Raw genomic sequence first — 21,073 nt, 5'->3', positions numbered from 1 at the left:
TAAAGGACTGTAGTAAGCAACCCCATCTTCAATGGGGGGAGACACATCTCCATGGAAATCATCTAATCAAAAGTCACTACCCACAATTGGGTGGGTCACATCTCGGTGGAGATAATCTAATCATGTTTCCAACCTGCAGCACTGAATAGGGATTAAAAGAAACGGCTGCCTCCATGAGATGGATCAGGATTAAAGCATGGCTTTTCTAGGGCACACAGGCCTTTCAAACCAGCACACCATATTTCAGCTCTGCAGTGGAGGCCAGGCTGAGGGAGACACAGGACAGGTCATACAGTGGAGTGTGAATCTCGGATCCATTATCCCAAGGCTGAGCAGCCAGGTAGGAGGCGAGTGTCTGCTGTAATACATTTCATGCACATTTCAGTACCATTCACCGCAGTTCTCCTGTGTGGCATGCGAGTCAGACATCTGAGTTGTCCCCAGACTGGACCAACTTTGCGGTATCCAAAAGTGTTTCCTGTGCCCTGTGGGCTTGCTCTGTATTATGTACCTTGCTTCCTCCTGTTATGAGTTCTCAAAACATGGCAGTCTCTTTTAGGTTCAGAAGTAATGTGCATTGTTTTCAGTTTTTGATTGTTTGAACTGACGCTAAAGCAAGCTGACCTTTCCTCTCATAGCTGATCTGGGCATCGGGTCTACTAACCGCAGGGGAGTTTCTCTCCCCTCTGTGATAACCATTTTTCCTTTGTCTCTGGCTTTTAAATAAGAATAATCTCAGCAGCAAGTAGAACAAGTGTATTGTTGTTTTTTTTTTTTCTAAGAAGAGTTTTAAAATGAATTCAGTTTGAAAAAGGTAGTACACAAATGTGGCAAGATGTGGTAAAAGTTGGTAAACTTGGGTATCTGGGTAGGGTGTATATTGGAGTTCTCTATATTGTTTTTTGTATTAGTTTTGTAACTATCCTGTATGTAAGTTTGAAATTATTTTTAAAATAAAAAAAATTTTTTTAAAGTAGTACATATGTACAGGTTGTTTTTTAAAGGTTAGATAATTCTATAAAGGTTAAAATTATAGTTGCAAGCTGCTAGGAGTGGGGAAGGGGATCTGGAGTGGGATTTGGCTGTTCTGAATGCAGACTTTGACTTGGGACCCTTTTAAGCATCAGCCTTCTTCTCGTCGCGCTGCCTCTCTCACTCTGGAGCCTCTGCAGGGCCCTAGGAGACATGCTGACTCTGTCCTTGGCCGCATCTCCTTTCACAAACACCTAGAGTCCGTTTCTTCCCTTCTTGGTTGGTTCCTGCTCTTCCATGTCCTTTTTTTTTTCTTCATGAATTCTTTTCCATGTCCTTTTGGACTTCCAAAATTGTGTTGCATTATTATGAGCACAGTGGCCGCCTCTCCTTTAAGTCCTTTTTAAAAAACAGTAGCTTGTGGGCTTTACAGAGGGAGTGTGTTCAGTTTGCCATGGGTTCTTTTCAAAGTTCATGGCCTCTGCAGATTTAACCTATGTTTAGAAATAGAGCCATAGTTTGTGCTTTAAAAAAGATAGCCACAGGAGTAGTTATTCATCCTTACGGAATTTACCGGCAGTTCAGTGAATTGAATTTGCTGGGGTTTACAGGACAGCTCCTGTCTCCGTGGTCCTTGGGAAGGACATTTTGAAGAGCATCATGGCAGGGCACTGCAGCCACCTCCCCTCATCCCTGCTGGGGCAGAGGAAGGTAGAAGGATCAGCGGCAGCAATTGAAGGGACTGCAGCAATGAATGAACATAGGTGGGAGGTGGAATGAGCTGGACAGTTTCCATTTGTCTCTCTAGGTCCAATCTCTGCCCTTTTCCACTTGGTTTTGCTCTAAAAGGCTGACCTAGAATGTAACCGTATGTGCATTTAATTGGTTATGTCAGTGATCCCTTGTCGTTGGCTTCTGGTTGGGTTCTGCCAATGGGGCATCAGCAGGAGATCAGAGGGAGAGAGGGGTGGGAGGTGAAGGTATTTATTACCTCACCATGGGTTGCATCCCTCTACTAAGGGTCCCAGCTTCTGTCAGGTGGCCCAGAACTGCCCTTTCTGTCTCTGGGTCCTGCAGGCCCAGATGTGGTAACAGCGCTCTCTGCCCAGCCCCAGAGCTACTGCACTGCCCCTTGTGTTTTCTTCCACCCGAGCACTCCTTTGCAAACGGCCCCTTTATTAAACTTTCCTGGAACTGCCCAGTTTGTGTGTACAACTGTTTCCTACTGGACCCTGACTGAGATGACTGTAAAGGGTGTAAATAAATCGGATGCCGGACAGGCTGTATAAGTGATTATTCCAGAGCGGAATGATTTTCATGACCAGTTCCGAGCTTGATGCTGCACATGAATTTGTGCCAGTTGTGCTGATCAGCATAAATTGACTCAGAAAAACTTTGCTTTTCCAGATGGTGTGATTTTTAAGCAGTGGATAAGACTGGTCTTGCATTGTTAGTCTCACATGTGTATAAATGTGCACATTTTCATTCACAAAGGTTAGTTTTTGTTTTGATATTTTGCTGCTTAATTGTTCACAGTAACCTAGTGGTCCTCCAATGAAGAAATGAATGAGGCAACAGCAGATTTTGTATGCCACAAGGAAGTCCCTGTGCCTGTAGGGTCAGAGTTGGACCATCCTGGGTGCTAGCTCTTTCCCCACTTGGCTAACTTTGTGAATGTAGGAAACTTTTTAAAGGAGCCTGTGTAACCCTAGCCCCCACCTAATGTGTTGTATGAGGATTAAATGAAGTGGTATATGTGAAGGGCTTCGTTTGCCCTTGTGCCTGGCACATAATAAGTGCTCTCTAACTAGTAGTAGTTATTTAAACTCTCATTAAATTTGCAAACTTTATTTAGGTTCAATGGATGTAAAAAACTTACTTAAAGTGGTTTCCAACCTGTGCATTGTTGTCACTTGTACATGTTCTGTGTCTAGAGAGTTTTTGAGCCTTGAGTTCTGCTCCAAGGTTCACATAAACTCTCTAGTTGTGATGGTTTGGTGGATGGCAAGCTGCAGCCAAGTGAAATCCAAGAGCCGGCATTTCAGGGGCGGTGCTGGTTCCCCCAGCATTGGAGGGGGAGGTGTAAAGCTGCTTTGGGCACAAAGCTGACCATGTGCTTTTGTCCTCTGGCTTGTTGGCCTGAATTTGGAATCCTGCTTTCTGTTCACTGACCTTGGAGAAAGGAGGGCTATTAAAATGGGCTGTAAAACTAGGTGGAGATACAGAAGGGGGCCAGGTCTGAGTAAGCTGCCCTGGCGTGGGGTGGTGAGGTGGCCTATGGACTCTCCCAAGCCATATATTAGGGAAATTGAGGAAATGGTGGAGGTAATAAAGAGGGGTTCATCCTAATGAAGTAAATTCCAGCAACTCTTAAATTTTTATTACACAAGTAATTACATGATCATTTTGAAAATGAAGAGAGATTTAAAGAGAAAACACATTAAATCCCTGAAATCCCCTAGCTGCATATTAACCATTGGTGATATTTTCATGTATCTCCTTGTGGGTTTTTTCATATTCATCTATATATGTAAATTTAAAATGGGATTATTTTCTACTTGTGATTATAACCTGCATTTTTCTCTCGACGTGCTTGTCCTTTCATGTCAGTGCATGGAAATCTATTATTTTTAAATGGCTGTGAGCATTTCATTGGCTGGGCCTTGCCTTAAGTGCAACCAGTGCCATACCCTTGAACTGCAAAGTTATTTCCAGCATTTCACTATTATAAACGTTCCATAATCGTTTTCTTTTTTTCTTTTTTTTTTTTTTTAACATGGGCAGGCACCAGGAATCGAACCTGGGTCCTCGGGCTTGGCAGCAAGCATTCTTACCTACTGAGCCACCGTGGCCCGCCCAATAATCGTTTTCTTAAGCACAAACTGTCTGAAATCCTGGGGGCCTCTCCTCCAGTTTATAAGGTGCTTGCAGGCAAAGTGTATACATTGGACTTCTTTTCTGTCACAGCCCCTGCCCCCCAAGAGACCTAGCACAGTCTGCTGTAGGCAAACATTTGTTGATTGCTGAATTTGACAGTAAAGAGAATGAAGGTGTGGGTGATTTTATTATTTATCTTCTGACCCCAGGCCATAACCAGTCAGCCTTTAAAACACCTGGATTAGTAATGGAAGACTTTCTGTTACTCTTAAAAATTGTAATATAGGCATAACATTTAGGTTTTCGGGGCACTTTTAATGTATGTTATACCATACACATCTTAGGATACCTATTATTACTCCAGTTTTGCAGTTGAGGCAACTGAGCCTAAGAGAGTGCTGCCTCTCTCTTTAACTTACCTGGATGACTTAAAATATATATAAGTTAACTTGGGCATTGGTATCTGTGATGTTGTTAGGTACCAGTGAATGACATTTGAAAATAGAATAAATCCTTTTTTTTTTTAATAGAAAAACTGTAGTTATCTGGCAAAACAAACACCACCTGTTTTTTCTAGGAAGAGTTATACTGCTTTTTAATTAACTAGATTTGCCAGAAATATTTAAGTTCATTTAAAAATTCTAACACCATGAGCTTTGTCCAGGGAAGCTATTTCCTGTATCGCTCACTCCTGGCAGGCTTTTCGCTTTGCAGTGGCCTCGCTGTGTCTGTGGGTCCATTTTCACAGGTCGGTCTTCCTGATAGGGAAGAACTATTTATAGTTTTCTTTCTCTCTCCCTACCTTATGGGTCTTCAGCTATGACAGAGACTCCACTTTCAACGTGTTTGTGGGAAAAGGACAGCTGATTGCAGGGATGGATCAAGCTCTGGTCGGGATGTGTGTAAACGAGAGACGCTTTGTGAAGATCCCCCCAAAGTTTGCCTACGGAAGTGAAGGAGTTTGTAAGTTTTTGTGCCGGGTTTATAAACACAGAAACAGCTAGAACATTTTCAGACTGTTCAGTCAGACAGACAGAAGAACCTTGGAAACTTTAGTTTGGGGGAAATGAGAAGCGGTGAACACGTATACACACGGCTAAAATTTCCATCTTCGGTTTGTCTCTTCTGGATGTGAAAGAAGGTGTCATTAATGCAGACGTATTGAATGTTACTCTCGTTGAGAGGAAAATTTTGTTTTCTCTCTTCTTCTCTATTTCATTTGGAGGGAGGGAACGTGGCTTTTGGCATCGAACACCAGGGGCCCGCTGGAACCCTTTTGATTTCCATTCACCTTGGCCCTGTTCTGGCCATTTATAGGTCTGGCCTTGAAACACAGCAGCTTCCCTGTGTGAACTGTCTTTGATTTCCAGCTGGTGTGATCCCCCCCAACTCGGTGCTTCATTTCGATGTACTTCTGATGGATATTTGGAATTCTGAAGATCAGGTTCAAATTCACACTTATTTCAAGCCTCCCAGTTGTCCTCGGGCCACACAGGTATCTGATTTTGTAAGGTACCACTACAACGGAACGTTCCTGGATGGGACACTGTTTGATTCAAGGTAAGTCCTGTGGTTCGTGGTCATATCCGTGAAATGCCCCCTAGTTTCTTCAGCCTCCACTGCCTTTTTAATGCCCTCGGGGAAACCAGAAGTGGGTCATTCCCAACTTTAACCAATACCAAACTCCTTTACTGACGTCTTATATCTCATGTTTCTTGCCTCATGGTGCCAGCATCAAAATTTTGATACAATTTAGAGTAATCTAAGAGCAGTGTCAATCTAATTTACTGTGTATTTTGAGATCTCATCCTTAAGTGAAGGGCCCTGTTACATTCACTCTTCCCATAGGAGGAAGAGAGGAAGGGTAAATGTATATCAAGCCATGGAGAAGTGTGGGGTGGGTGTCAGGTGCCAAGCTGGAGACCACAAACACTTTGGGCTATCCTTTCTTTATAGTGTATTTGGTTAAATACACTAGGAGGTCTGTTTTTCTGAATTATTATAGCTTAATTACATGCTTTTCATTTCTTTCTAAACCTGACCACTTGTATTCTGCATTTGGGAGCGAAGACCCACCTGTCTCCAGGGATGAGTATGGGTTCGGGCTCATGATTCAGCTGAGATTTGGGTAACACACACCTCATTGAACAATGAGTTGGAAATGTCATCATAGTATGGAACTTCTTTCCTTTCTCGTTTTTTAGTCACAATCGCATGAAAACTTACGACACGTATGTGGGGATCGGCTGGTTGATTCCTGGAATGGATAAAGGGCTGCTGGGGATGTGCGTGGGGGAGAAGCGCATCATCACCATACCTCCTTTTCTGGCCTATGGGGAAGAAGGAGATGGTAAGTCCTCTTCTCTCTGGCAGCCACTCTTGTCTGACCTTATTTTTATTGCAGTAGTTAAATGAACTGTTACGTCATGAAACACACCAGATGTTTTGGTGTAGATGTGCACTGTCTAATATGGTAGCCCCTAGCCACATATGACTATTTGCATTAAAATTAAAATTAAATAAAATTTAAAATTCACTTACTTGGTCACACTGCCACATCAAGTTCTCAGTTGCCACATGCGGCCAAGGCTCCTCCACTGCCCACCACAGCTACAGAGCATTTCCATCACTGTGGAGCACTGGTCTCGATTGCCAGCTGTTTGATCATTGAGTTTCAGAAACTCCCCCTTACTAGTGGTCCTTGCTCTCTGCCACAGCCTCTTAAATGTGACCTTGGGCACTGACCTCTCTGACCTGCATTTTCCCATCTGCAAAATGAGATTGGAGTTAGACAGTCTAAAGGTTATAGACATCAGGGTAGAAATTCAGCCGTGTGATGTCCGAATTGTCCTTTTTTTCCTGATGTGCTCCACAGTGATGGATTTTACCTATAACATTAGCTCCATGTAGGTGAAGGAAAAGCGCAATATTTGAAAATACATTCATTAGAGTTAGTGTCCTGTTTGTATTTTTACTATGAAGTAACGTACAGAATATTGGCTAATAAATAGAATTTCTCATATTTGAATTTCAGGCACATGTCATCATACTGACAGACTGACCTAATGAAAAGCCCTCCAAGCATTTAAGCAAGTGATTTATGTCGTTAAGAAGGGAAATGAAAATAATGCTAATTAAGAAATTTACTGATAGTGGTACTCTGTTTGAAATAGCCCCATAATATAGTGTTTTTCCAGTTATGTTTTGTGGTTCTCTAGGTCTGCAAGAAGAGGAAAAGGGGAGCCTCGGAGGATAAGGCTCAGCCCTCTCCCCTGTCTGCTTCCACTGTAATATACTTTCTGTGCTGAGCATCTACATACAGTTTCATTTAAAAAATGAAGGGGTTACTTGCTAAAATAAAAATAAAGTTTGCAATCTATAGCCCTTAGTATGCCTTAATTCTTCTTACCCTGAGATATAAGTTATACTTACTGATGCTAAAATTGTCCCATCCTTGGCCACTAGAAGTTCCTTCACCTTGGTTCCCAAGTCTTTTTAACATTATCCATTATCCACAGGTATATAACATACATTACAAAGCTAGATGTGTAGCCTCATGTGTGGACTAGCTAGAGCTTATTTATCTTTTAAAATGTCCTCAATAAGTTAAAAACAAATAAAAATTTGTTTCATGGCTCATGTACCCTCCTAATAAAAAATAATAATAACGTGCTCTGTATGGGTGAATTGTATAATATGTAAATTATATCAGTTTAAAATATATCATAACTGAATATGTAAAGTATATTCAGTTAGTACATGTCAGTGCTATAAAAATTAAAGCCCTGGGGTTACTTTTGTTGTGTATGGGTGCAAAGACCAGGAACTGAAGCCAGGTCTCCTGCACGGCAGGCAAGAATTCTACCGCTGAACTACCTGTGTACCCTCAACTACTTGTGTACCCTCTGGCATTATTTTTATTTTATTTTTCTTTTAAATTAACAGATATTGGGTGCAGTCTCAGTGGTAGACTGCTCACGTTCCATATGGGAGACCTGGGTTCAATTCCCAGACCATGCACCGTTCCCCCCCCCCCAAAAAAAATTAAGAGATATCGAAAAGTACGAAGGATTACTGTTCCATCACACACACACACACACACACACACACAGACATGCACCAACAGTTATACTCATTTCCAGTACTGACACATCTTACATTCCAGAGGCTGACTCAGCAGTCTACTTTTAGCAGATTTCATCATTCCCCTGGGGGAAAGGAGAGACGAGGGGTGGGGTCCACCAAAGGACCAGTGGGAGGAGCACAGACTTGGCATGCGTCTGGTTCACCTGCCCAAACCCACACCTTTGCATGGGATAACAAAGCACAAGTAGCAGCATGGAGGTAGCTGGTTGCCAGGTAACTTTCTTTTGCCCCAAATTACTGGATTCAGTTATTTATTGGTTGATGTTGATCTTTGCAGGGAGAGCTAGTGCCCATTGATCTATGTGGATTATTCATTTTACAGATATTCCATAAATCCTCCCTGTTAGGAAAATCCAAGAAAAGCAGAATGATCTAGAACTGAGATAGAAATTATTTGAGGAGTATTTATATTTTGGATTGTGGGTGCCATTAACATTATTTATTTTTAAAATTGACTGCTTTTTAGAGCAGTTGTAGGTTTACAGAAAAATTACACAGAAATTTAAGAGTTCCGATGTGCCCACTGCCACCCATGTACACAGTTTTCCCTATTATTAACATTTTGCCTTAGTGTGGTACATTTCTTACAATTGATGAGCCAATGTTAATAAAATTATATTATTAACTAATATAACTAAAGTCCATAGATTACATTAAGGTTTACTCTTTGTGTTGTACAGTTCTTTGCTTTTGTTTTTTTTAAAGCTTGTTTTGTACTAGCAGATATACAACATAAACTTTTCCATTTTAACTATTTTAAGGTATATAATTCAGTGATATTAATTACCGTTTCCACCAGTCTTTACTCAAATTGTTCCATCACCACAAACAGAAACTATGTACCCATTGAGCATTAAGTCCTCATTCCCCCTGCCCCCACTGGTAACCTATAATCTACATTCTATAAATTTGCACATTCTAGTTATTTCATGAAACTGAGATCATACGATATTTATCCTTTTGTGGTTGGCTTATTGCACTGAACACGATGGCTTCAAAGTGCATTTATATCTTGTTTCGGGTTAGCAAAAAGGATTGGATTTTGCCTTTTGTTTCTTAAAAAAAAATTGACTGGTGCTTCAAAATAACAAGTTTGTCTAGTGTTCTCCAGAACCAGATCAGAGCTTTGGAAGTTGTACCTTTAAAAATCTGTGATTTGCATATGTACAAAACAGAAACCCAAAGAGGTAGGTATTTGGGTTTGTATGTGGGTGCTTAGTCACCCACAGGAAGCCTTGATTCACCAGCATAAGCATGGAAGTATAGTCAGAGCAGACTCTTTGTGGTTCATACCAGTTTGCTCTTTTTCCTGAAGAAGTCAGGCTTTAGATTATACCTTTCCAATCCGTGGTTAGGCACCATGATTAGACATCATGTGCAACCTCCCAAGATTTGGAGGAACATTTGTTTCTGTGACTTGAAAATCTCAGGGAATGAGTAACACCATTGCAGAGGATGTTGAGTTGTAGTTAAAGAACTTCCTAGATCTTGTGTTCTGAGTTAATCATGTTCCTCCATTCCACTGCAGGGAAAGACATTCCTGGACAGGCATCTCTGGTCTTTGATGTTGCGTTATTGGACCTCCACAATCCCAAGGATGGCATTTCCATTGAGAATAAGGTAGTACCTGAAAACTGTGAGCGGAGAAGTCAAAGTGGGGACTTTCTGAGGTATCATTACAATGGCACGCTTCTGGATGGCACCTTCTTTGATTCCAGGTAATGAAATGACTGGAGCCTTCACTCATCAGAATGTTTTATTAAATACCTTTCTGCTGGCTGGACTCTGATCTGAATTCTTTCAGTACTGGGTTGTAGTTAGTATTCCGATCTCCAAAGTTTCTGTGTTTGGATACTGAATTCCCTCACCAACTATTATAGAAGTTTCCTTCTTGGAAACTGCAGGAGAATAAGAGAGGCTCACTCTGGACTTCCCCGTGTCTTTCCATGGTAGAGAATGGAGAAACATTTCCACCATCCCCCTATACTGTGCTCAGCTATCCAAGCATAAAACCAACTCTGGGGGTCCAGAATGGGAAGTGGCCAGGAGTGAGGTCAAGGAGGCACTGTAGAAAAGAGCTCAACCTTGGTACCAGGAGACCTGGGTTCCAATGTCTGTCTGGGATGTTTTAGCTGTGTGACAAGGCATCATTTGACTTCCCTGAGCTTTAGTTTTAACATTCTTACAGCACCTTTCTCAAACAGATGGTTAGATTAAAGAGATGAGGTGTGTGAAAGTACTTTGCAAACTTTAAAGGCTGATGACCTGGAGGTGACTGGTTAAATGAATTCATCTCCCCGATGCTGCAGAGGCTAATTATCATACCTCTGTTGTTATTCAGAGTTTTGTTTATCAGGCATGACCTGCAGTTTGTGCAGATGGCATTGAATGTAAAATCTGAGCAGGTGGCAGGTGTTTAATATGTCTTACTCATTCAAGTGGCATGTGTTGTTTGGAAACCACTCCTTTAGCTTCCTGTTGGGTGAACAAGTAGTGACAGCAACCTACCTGTCTCTGTGACGTATGGGCTTCTGGTTTAGTCATCCAAAAACATTGGAGAAGAATTTTTATAAGGTATTATTTCATTTGAATGATTCATTCTTCCTGCTTCTAGGATATCTTCTATTAAATTTTTGATTTTATTTTCTTAGGAAAAAAGTAATATTCATAGGTTTTTTTATTTTGTTTTTTTTTTTGCATGGGCAGGCACTGGGAATCGAACCCAGGTCTCTGACATGGCAGGCAAGAATTCTACCACTGAGCCATTGTCACACTGCCCCATAGGGTTTTTTATTTTTTATTTATTTTTAATTTTTTTCCCCCATAGGGCTTTAAATCAAAACAAAATATGTGTTAAGATTTCTTGTGTAGATAAATCAGTGGTCTTAGACTTAATATATAAGTATGTAATTTGTGACAAGAACTAAATAAAGGTGGGGGGATGGAGGGATATGAGGACATAGTTTTTGTACTCTATTGAAGTTGTTAAGTTGGTCTCAAAGCGAATGAGATTGTTATAAATTTAGGATGTTAATACGCTATTCTATACCTTGCTTTCCTCTGCTTGGAACTTTATGTCAATGCTTAGAGATAAAATTTCTTTTAATCTAGTTTGAAATGCTAGTGGTAAATGAAAGTGAGGGGTAAGGGGTATGGTATGTATAATCTTTTTTTTTCTCTGTTATCGTTTTATTTCTTTTTCTGTTGTCTTTTTATTTCTTTTTCTAAATCGATGCAGATGTTCTAAGAAATGATGAATATGCAACTATGTGATGATATTAAGAATTACTGATTATATATGTAGAATGGAATATCTTAATGTTTTGTTTGTTAATTTTTTTAATTAATAAAAAAAAGTCAAAAAAATTTCTTTTAACACTTGCTTAGTGTTCCATCAGGTGAATATACTGTATTTATTTATCCTTTCTCCTACTGATGAACATTTCAGGTTTTAAAATTCTTTTTCTATTATAAAAATATTCTTCTATATGTATTTATTTTATTATTTGTTACAGGCAAGTTTGGTTGAGACCTTTTTTCCTTAGAGTTATATTTCCCATTTAAAGACTACTTTTCTGACATATACCATATTTCTTTCCAACTTAATGAAACCATGGTTTTCTTAGGTTTCAAACTGCTTTCCATTTTGGTACATTGGGATCCAGCCCATTTTACAGTTGTATAATATTCCATTGCATAGATTTGCCTTAATTTAAGTAAGCAGTTTCCTGGTGGTCATTTATATTGTTTCCTGTTTGTTGGCATTCTAAGTACTGCTTCAGTAATCATTTTTGTAGCTAACTTTTAAACTGTAAGATTATTTTGTTTCCTTGGGATAAATTTCTAGAAGTAGAATATCTGGGTCAAAGGTTATGTGTATTTTTACAATTGAAAGTTTTATTCCCCCTTCACTAAGAGTGTCCTATTCCCTACAAATTTGGTAACATTGGATATCATCTTTTAAAAATTATCTTTGGGGCAGGCCATGGTGGCTCAGCAGGCAGAGTTCTTGCCTGCCATGCCAGAGACCTGGGCTCGATTCCCAGTGCCTGCCCATGCAAAAAAAAAGATTATCTTTGCAAATTTATGGAAGAAAAATACTGTTATGTTTTATTAAATTTTAACATATATTTTATTTAACCCAACATATCTAAAATATTATTTGAAGGAAATCAATATAAAAATCAAGAAACATTTTACTTACTTTCATACTGTCTTCAAAATCCAGTGTATATTTTACACATAAAGCACGTCTCATTGGTTTTAATGTGAATTTATTTGATTGCTATTGAGGTTGACATTCTTTCAAATGCTTATTGATTATATGGATATCTTCTTTTGTGAGTTACCTGATTACATCCTTTGCCTATTTTCTTTTTTAACTTTTTTTATTGTATAGTATAGCATATATACAAAGCAAAGAAATAAAAAAGCAGTACTTTTCAAAGCACTCTTCAAAAAGTGGTTACAGGATAGATCCCAGAGTTTGCCAGGGGCTACAATACAATCCTCTCATATTTTTCCTTCTAGCTGCTCCAAAATATAGGAAACTAGAGGGCTTAAATACTTTTTTATCATCACAATTGACTTTTTTCCCTTCTTTTTTATGAACAATAACATATATACAAAAAAGCTATAAATTTCAAAGCACAGCACCACAATTAGTTGTAGAACATATTTCAGACTTTGACGTTTCACAATTTTAGGTTTTTACTTCTAGCTGCTCTAAAATGCTGGAAACTAAAAGAGAGATCAATTTGATACTTCAGCATTCGTATTAATTTGTTAATTCCTATCTTCTATGTATAATTTCACCATCACCTTTGATCTTTCCTTACCTCTCTTTGGGATTGTTTGGGCTATGGCAATTCTAAATTTTTTATATTGGAAGGGTCTGTCACTAATATGGGTAAGAAAGATGGAATTATCTGATATTTTGGAGAGGCTGGGCTAGGTTTCAGGACTTGTCTGGACCAGGGACCCATCTGGAGGTTGTAGGTTTCTGGAAAGTTACTCTAGTGTCTGGAACCCTTGTGGAATCTTATATGTTGCCCTAGGGGTTCTTTAGGATTGGCTGGAAATGTCCTGGTTGGGGGTTGGCAGGTTATGATAGGTAGCAAGGTCTACCTGAAACTTGCATAACTGTAACCTCTGAAGTAGCTTCTTGACTCTATTTGAACTCTCTCTACCACTGTTATGTTAATTTTGTTAATTATGCTTCTTTTCCCCCTTTTGGTCAGAATGCCTTTGCCTATTTTTATACTGAGTGTATTTGTTCTCTGTTTATTGATTTGAAGAGCTCTCTACATTAAAGATATTAACCCTTTTCTAATTGTATACTGTTGAAAGCATTTTCTCCTGTTAGTTGTATTTTGATTTTGGTTATTAGGTTTTTGACTTATTTAACAGTGTACATTTTTTACATTATTAAATACAGTTGACTTCTCCTTTATGGTTTCTGACTTTGATAACTTGTTATAATATCCATCCCCTACCCTAGAGTACGTAAGTATTTGTCTATATCTTCTTTAGGCCCTATAGTGGTTTTATTTTATATTCTTTAAAATATTCTTTGTTAGTATATTTATATTCAAAAGTACTATGTTCTTATTGTATAAGTGAAACAATCTAAATGTGTACAACGCAAAATGTCATAATTTTCCATGAACTCTTTCCTTTCCCCACCCTGAGGTAAGCAATATGCATGACCTTCCACATTCCCTATCCATGCTCATAAATGCTTTCATATTTAAATCTTTCATCCATCTGGATTTTATTGTGGTAGTCAGTGTGACAGAAAGGATCTACTTCATTTCTTTCCAGATGGTTAGCTTGTTTTTCCAACGCTCTTTATTGAATAACTCTATCTTTTCCTCCCTGATGTAAAATGTGACTTTTATTATGTACCAAATTCTTTTGTATGCTTTTGGGTTTTTGTATAGGATTTTTATACTTCTTTACTGATCTGGGTTTTCCTGGACTTACTGTTATTAAGTCTTTTTAAATTTGAATGTCAGAGAGCATTCTTTTTATTTTTTAAACATATTTTAAAATCTTAAAAGTATAAAAGGATATGCAGTGAAAAATTTCCCTCCTGTCCCTGTCCCTCACTTGCCCAGTTCTCGTCTCCATAGGAAACCAGTGTTATTCATTTCCTAGGTCTCCAGACATAGACAATGATATACGTAAACATATTCTTCCATTTTGTATTTTTTCTAGGGATGATAGCATGCTATACCATGTGCCTTGAAAACAGTATTCACAGTATTCTTTATTATTTCTTTTTCAAAATAAATTTTAGAATGTCTTTATAGTGTCCTTGTTTTAGTTTGCTAAAGCTGATGAATACAATATACCAGAAATGGGTTGACTTTTGCAATAGGGATTTATTAACCTACAAGTTTGCAGTTCTTTGGCAGTGAAAACATCCAAATCAAGGCATTCCTCCTTGGAGGAATGCTTTCTCCCCAAGGACGGCTACTGGCGATCTCAGTCTCTGTGTCACATGGGCAGGCACATGGAGATATCTGCTGATCTCTCCCTTCTCTCCCAGTTTTCTTTGCTTGCAGCTTCTGGCTTCAGTGGTTTCCTCTCTCAGCTTCTCTGGGGATTTTTTCTGTGTCTTCTTTCTGTCTTTTATCTCTTATAAAGGACTCTAGGAAGAGGATCAAGACCCATCTGGGGCATGAATCAGCTGAAATAACATAATTAAAAGGTCCCACCCACAATAGGTCTGTACCCACAGGAATGGATTAGCTTTAAGAACATGATTTTCTGGGAATCCATAAAGCCTACAAACCATCGCAATCCTCCTACCCCACCCCCATCCACGTACGTACCACTTGGATTTTGATCTGAATCAAAATATAAAATTTTTATATTTTATAAAATATAAAATGTTTTCTGGAGGAGCATTGACAACTTTCCAGTCCTCAGATTTTCCCACTGGAAATTTCCCATTGAGGAAAGTGATGGCTTTCCCTTTAAGTCTCCTTATATATCCTCCTAGTTAAAGTAATTCAAAGTTCTCTGTACTCCAAGCCAGTCTGTTCCTTGAATCTCTTCTTCTGAGGCTGATCGTTGTCTTGGCCTTTGCCTTGGCCTTTGCTATTACCCCATTGCCCTTTCCCTGTTCAGATGCCACATCTTTCAGTGTCTGCTGACCCTGTCTTCTCTTGTGGAACCTTTGCTGACTATTCCGACTGGCACCTCCCCCTCCCTCTTGCTTCCCTCCCAGGAGCACTTGTTGTCTTGGTGTCCCTTTATAATGGACCCCACCTGTTAAGTATCCTCCTCTATCCTGAATGCCTAGCCATGGGGTGCACATTGCTGTTGGCCACCACATACGTGCTGGGAAGGTGGTAATCTGGGGAAGGTTCAAGCCCTGCAGTTGGTTAGAAGGTACCAGAGAGCACAGCACTGTGCTTTTCTTCCCTGCTGGGTTCCTTCTTGGCCTCCCTGACCGGATAACGGATAACGGATAACGTTTGGGGCTGCCTTCCTCAGTGGGGTGGGCAGGGGCACTTCTCCACAGCCTCTCCTAGGGGTTTATGCAGATAATCTCAGATTTCCTGGGTGAGGAGAATCATCTGCTATTACTTAGGTATCATTTATATATGCCTCTTAGCTCTGAGGTCTCTGAAGGGTGTTGAGAAGGGAGGGCTGCTTCTAACTTTTCATCTCTTTAGCCCTACTTGACTGTGCCATCTTTTGTGTCTCATGAGTAAATGGCAGAACTGATTGGCTCAGGACAGGCTTTTTGCCACCTCTGCACCAGGCTGGGGTGGGTGATGGGTGCAGGTCACCGTGGTTCAGAGTTTCATAGTAGACTTGACATACGAAATTTTATTATTTTATTCTGGAATCATTGGACTTTGGGGAGTTGATTGATTCCTATTTTCATTGAAATCAGACTCAATTGGCAATTTATAGAGTCTGGATCTCTCCACTCAGGCCTCCTTCCAGGAGTTCTTGGGAAACCTGAATGTGGCTTGGTGAGCAGGTTCTGCAGTAGGAATATTTCATCCAGACTGTGGTAGAGACTCAAGAATTACATTGGCCTCAGTATATAAGCTGCTATTCTGGCAGTCAAAATATTCATGTACCACACACGCAGACCTTCTCCTCCTTGGGTACTGGGACCATCTCCTTGTAACTCAGGTTCTGAGTCCGGTAAGGACTGCCCTTCGTGCTTTTTTCATGAACTTTACGTGGTTACAATCATACATTTCTGTGCGGTTGCTTTTTCTAACTCTAGTCACATTTATAACGCTGGCCAAGTCAGAGAGTTGTTTTGGGGACTGTTTCTTCAGATGGCTGCTCATCCCCTGCATGTGGATTCTCCTTGTTTGCCATTTCAGGGGAGCATGTTTCCTGGTGGTGTAATGGTTACCCTGTTTTGGGGTCTGGAGGATTCTGTGTCCCTGTTGCTCCTTTGGATCAACTAATTCACACAGCTGCTGTGATGTGCTTCCTTAGTAACCCTTTGTTTTCTTTCTTCTTTTCCAGCTACTCCCGGAACCGTACCTTTGACACATACATTGGTCAGGGTTATGTGATTCCTGGGATGGACGAAGGTTTACTAGGTGTCTGCATTGGAGAGAAGCGGAGGATTGTGGTCCCCCCTCACTTGGGGTATGGAGAGGAGGGGAGAGGTGAGCCCTGCCTGGGTGCTGCCTCCACATTCTTAAGACTTGAATGATCAGATAGCTGCGGTTTCTAGAGTTGCTGTTATTTCTCTTTGTTCCCCTTGCCCTTTTTTCATTATGAAAAGTTTCAAACCTACCCCAAAGATGAAAAAACTGTGAGGTGAACTCTGAATACATTCACCAATTAACAGTTTTACAATAGGGATTTATTAACCTACAAGCTTACAGTTCTTAGGCAATGAAAACATCCAAATCAAGGCATTCCTCCTTGGGAATTTCTCTCTGTAACTATTATGGGGGGACTGAAAGTTAAGTTATGAAACCCCCTTTTTGGTTTTTGTTTTTAACAACTTTATTGTGGTATAATTTATACACCATTGTTTTAGTCTGCTAAAGCTGATAGAATGCAGTATATCAGAAATGGAACAGCTTTTTAAAAAGGAATTTATTAAATTGCAAATTTACAGTTCTAAGGCCATGAAAATGTCCAAATTAAGGCACCAACAAGAGGTTACTTTCACTCAAGAAAGGCTGATGCCATCTGGAACACTTCTGTCATCTGAGAAGTCACCTAGGGACATCTGCTTTGTTTTCTTTCCTGGCTTCTTGTTTCATGAGGCTTCCCTGAGGGCGTTTCCTTCTTTGTCTCCAAAGGGCTCTGGCTGTGTGGACTCTAAAGCTTTTTCCAAAATGATTCCCTCTTAAAGAACTCTAGTAAGTGACCCCACCATGAATGGATGGAGGTATATCTCCATGGAAACCACCTAATCAAAAGGTGCAACGTGCAATTGGGGATCACATCTCCATGGAATCTCTAAGAGATCCCACCCAGCAGTTTTGAATGAGGATTAAAAAACACGGCTTTTCTGCGATGCACAATAGTTTCAAACTGGCACAACCATATGTCACTGTTTTACGTATATAATTCTGTGGTTTCTAGCCAATTTAGTGAGTTGTGCAACCATTACCATAATCCAATTTTAGAACATTTTTATCCCCTTACTAGTAAATTCCTCTTCTAAAATTACACAAACGATTCATGTTGTAGAATAATACTCCCCCCACCCTCATTCCAAAGATGTCTACATCCTAATTCCAGAGCCTATGACTGTGTCGTTACCATACCTGGTAAAAGGGACTTTGCAATTGTGATTAAGTTAAGGGCATTGAGATAAGACTGTCCTGGATTATCCAGGTGGGCCAACTACAATCACAGAGGGCCTTGTAAGAGGGAGGCAGAGGTGAGAGAGGGGAAAAGATGCTAAGATGCTGGCTTTGAAGATAGAGGAAGGGGCCACAAGGCAAGGAATATGGCAACCTCTAGAAGCTGGAAAAACAAGGAAATGGATTCTCCTCTGAAGCTTCCAGAAGGAGGGCAGCCCAGCCAACTTGATTTTATGCTTCTTAACCTCCAGAGTTGTAAGAAAAAAAAATTGTGTTGTTTTAAGCCACCAAGTTTGTGGTAAATTAGGTAAAATAGGAAATGGATCCAACCATGAAGTGAGTATCCTTCTATACTTTTGAGTATATTTGAATCTATGTAAGTAAAAAGAAATATACGTCTGTATACTAATACATACTGACAAAAATGGAATCAGCGATAAATGTTACTTTGTAATTTCTCTTTTTATTTAATTTATTGTGAAAGACTTTCTGTGCCAACAGATATTTTTAATGGCAGCAAAATATTCCAAACCATGTTTTCTCTCTTAATTATGCTTTCTCACCTATACTGTTTTTGGCTAACTTACTTAGTTTATTGGTAAAAAATATAAAATTTTATTTTACTTTTGTATTCTTTTTATTGATGGGATTCTTGCTGGCCTTGCTTGCTGCACACATTCATTTCGTTACCCCTCTTCTGACTTCCACTGATATATCAGGTGAATCTTGGGAATTTTCCCAGTAGGGTTTGCCCGAGAAGGGCCTAAGAAAAAAACAGGTTGGTTGGAAATTTTACATGGAGAAATATTTCTTTTTTTGTTCCCTGAATTCAATTTCTGATTTATTAAGCCATAATAGATCACATCTTAAGACATATTCCACAGACCTTGCTTCATTCTGTATACTTTGTTTAATGTCTTAACGCTCTATTGTTTTTTATCATGTAAATTTCACCTAAATATTTCATCATATAAATTTCTGCTTCTAGCCAAATGTATACAGAAATAGAAAATATTTTTGTATATCTTTGTTTCACAGTGACCTGAGGGCTAATCTTTTTTTTCCACTTAAAAAAAATGCATTGATGGGAAACATTTGCTTAAATTAATTTTCTCCTTTTGGCTTTGAATCAAGTATGAGACAGAGTTCTGTAAAGAATTATATGAGGCTCTGGGAAGCATTGGCGGCTCATAAATTTCCTGGGCATGAGGTTGCTTCATTGTGAATCACATGTTGCTGTGGGGGTGGGGCACCCGGATATATAAAACCCAAGTGTCTTGTGCAGGCATGCCTCTGTCCTCTCTTGTTCTGTGTCCCTGCCCAATTTGTACTGGTTGCATAGGATTTAATGCTAAAATCCCGAGAGTCTGGCCCTAGAAGGGTGCTAGGACACAGAAGCTATCTTTTCCACCCAGGGCCAAGCACATATGAAACATGCAATAAATATTTATGGAAAGATTGAATTCCTGGGCTATCTGTAGTGCTCTTAGTTTCCACAAACATTTATTTTTGCTGCAGCTGTGTGCCTGCTCACGGTTGATGGAGAGGGAGGGGTAGGACCTTCTGAAAAGGCTCTGGCCCCTTCTCCTGCCCTCAGCAATTGTTCCACAGGGGCAGCCCTGAAGTTAGAATGCTTGGATGTGTTTCTAGCCCTGAGCAGGTAATGGGTCCCTCCCCTACCCGCTGCCATCGGGTGTGTAAGCATCAGTTCCTGGTTGCTTTTTTGTTTCCCAACTTCCAGATTACTTTTTAGGTATACTTTTAGGAAAAAGAGGAAGGTAAGGAGAGCAGCTAATACTTTGACTTCTCAGAAAAGTGCTGGACAAGCTGGAGTCAGATCCCAGGGAGGTGGTTGGCCATGGAGAAAACCCTGCATCTGAACATGCCTTCGAGGGGCTAGTATGTTTGCATTGGCTAAATTTGGTATCTGCCCAGCTCAGTCCAAGAAAGAAATGCTGGCAAGTCCCTGTCATGGGCATCGCTTTCTAGATTCCATCCACACATTCTTTCTTCAGTTTCCTGTAGCTGGTCAAGTTGCAGCTTTCTTTTCCACCATCACATCACATTCCAGTCCTGGGCTGCACTTTTGTCATCTTGATTAAATAGGGGTGTCCTAAGTCTCCCAGCTGCGCGTTTATAGACCATTAAGCTCAGTGTTTCTTAAACTTGGATGCTTGGTTTAAGGGAAGCTTTTAAAGAATGCCAGTGCTGGGTCCCACTCTAGTTCAGTGTTTCTCAGATATTGTTGTTTATCACCAGTGAGAATCACCTGGTGAGCTAATAAAGTTCATGAAGAGAGATGGGTTGAAGTGGGATAGGGTTTGGGTTTTTATATTTTTTACCAAGTTCACCTGGTGATTCTGATACCACCAAAGTCTGAAAATCACTGCTCTAAAGCAATTAAGACTGAATCTTGGGGAGAGGTCCAGGCATTGACATTTTTCTTAACACACCCAGATGGGGCTTTAAGAAATTTATTGTTTTAAAATTTGAGATATAATTCACATACGATAAAATTCACCCTGTTACAGTGTACAGTTTGATGGTTTTTTCTTTTTAGGGATCCTGCTTTATTTTTCATCATCTTCTGTAAAGCAAGTTTTTAATTACAGCAATTGTAGGTTTATAGAAATATTATGCAGAAAATACAGATTTCCCCTATAGCTCCCTCTCGCACACACAGTTTTCCCCACTATTAACATTTTGTGTTAATGTGGGACCTTTGTTAAAATTAATGTAACAGTATTATTATAACTATACTATTAACTGTAATCCCTGGTTTCACATTAGGGTTCCCTCATGTTGTACACGATGGATTTATTTAAAGTAATGTACATACAAGCTAAAATTTCCCACTTTGAATATACCATTCAGTGGTATTAACTGCGTTCACATTATTGTGCTACCATCACCACCATCCATTACAAAAACTTTTCCATCTCCCCCGAACAGAAACTCTGTACCCATTAAGCAAAAACTCATTCCCTACCCCTGCCCCTGGTAACCTGTATACTAGTTTCTGACTCTGTGAAATTGCTTGTTCTAATTATTTCTTATCAGTGAGATCATACAATATTTGTTCTTTTGTGTCTGGCTCTTTCACTCAACATGATGTCCTCAAGTTTCATCCATGTTGTCACATATATCAGAACTTCATTCCTTGTATGGCTGAATGATGGTTCATTGTATGCATATACCATATTTTGTTTATCCATTTATCTGTTGTTAGACTTGGGTTGCTCCTACGTTTTGGTAATTAATCACCA

General features: G+C 39.7%; 1 protein-coding gene across 2 annotated transcripts in view; it reads left to right on the top strand.

The window, feature by feature from the left end:
- The window catches only part of FKBP9 (FKBP prolyl isomerase 9), a 39,711-nt gene that overhangs the window by 7,793 nt on the left and 10,845 nt on the right, over positions 1–21,073 (top strand). For both annotated transcript variants that reach the window (XM_077120215.1, XM_077120204.1), the window contains exons 2-6: positions 4,667–4,812; positions 5,220–5,409; positions 6,054–6,199; positions 9,524–9,713; positions 16,504–16,649. In XM_077120215.1, the coding sequence (XP_076976330.1) occupies positions 4,667–4,812; positions 5,220–5,409; positions 6,054–6,199; positions 9,524–9,713; positions 16,504–16,649 (818 nt within the window). The remainder of the gene's footprint in view (positions 1–4,666; positions 4,813–5,219; positions 5,410–6,053; positions 6,200–9,523; positions 9,714–16,503; positions 16,650–21,073) is intronic.

This window comes from Tamandua tetradactyla, chromosome 1, assembly GCF_023851605.1.
Source record: "Tamandua tetradactyla isolate mTamTet1 chromosome 1, mTamTet1.pri, whole genome shotgun sequence".
Taxonomy (NCBI): domain Eukaryota; kingdom Metazoa; phylum Chordata; class Mammalia; order Pilosa; family Myrmecophagidae; genus Tamandua; species Tamandua tetradactyla.
The sequence above is the reverse complement of the archived record's forward strand: the minus strand, read 5'-3'. Positions and strand labels throughout refer to the sequence as shown.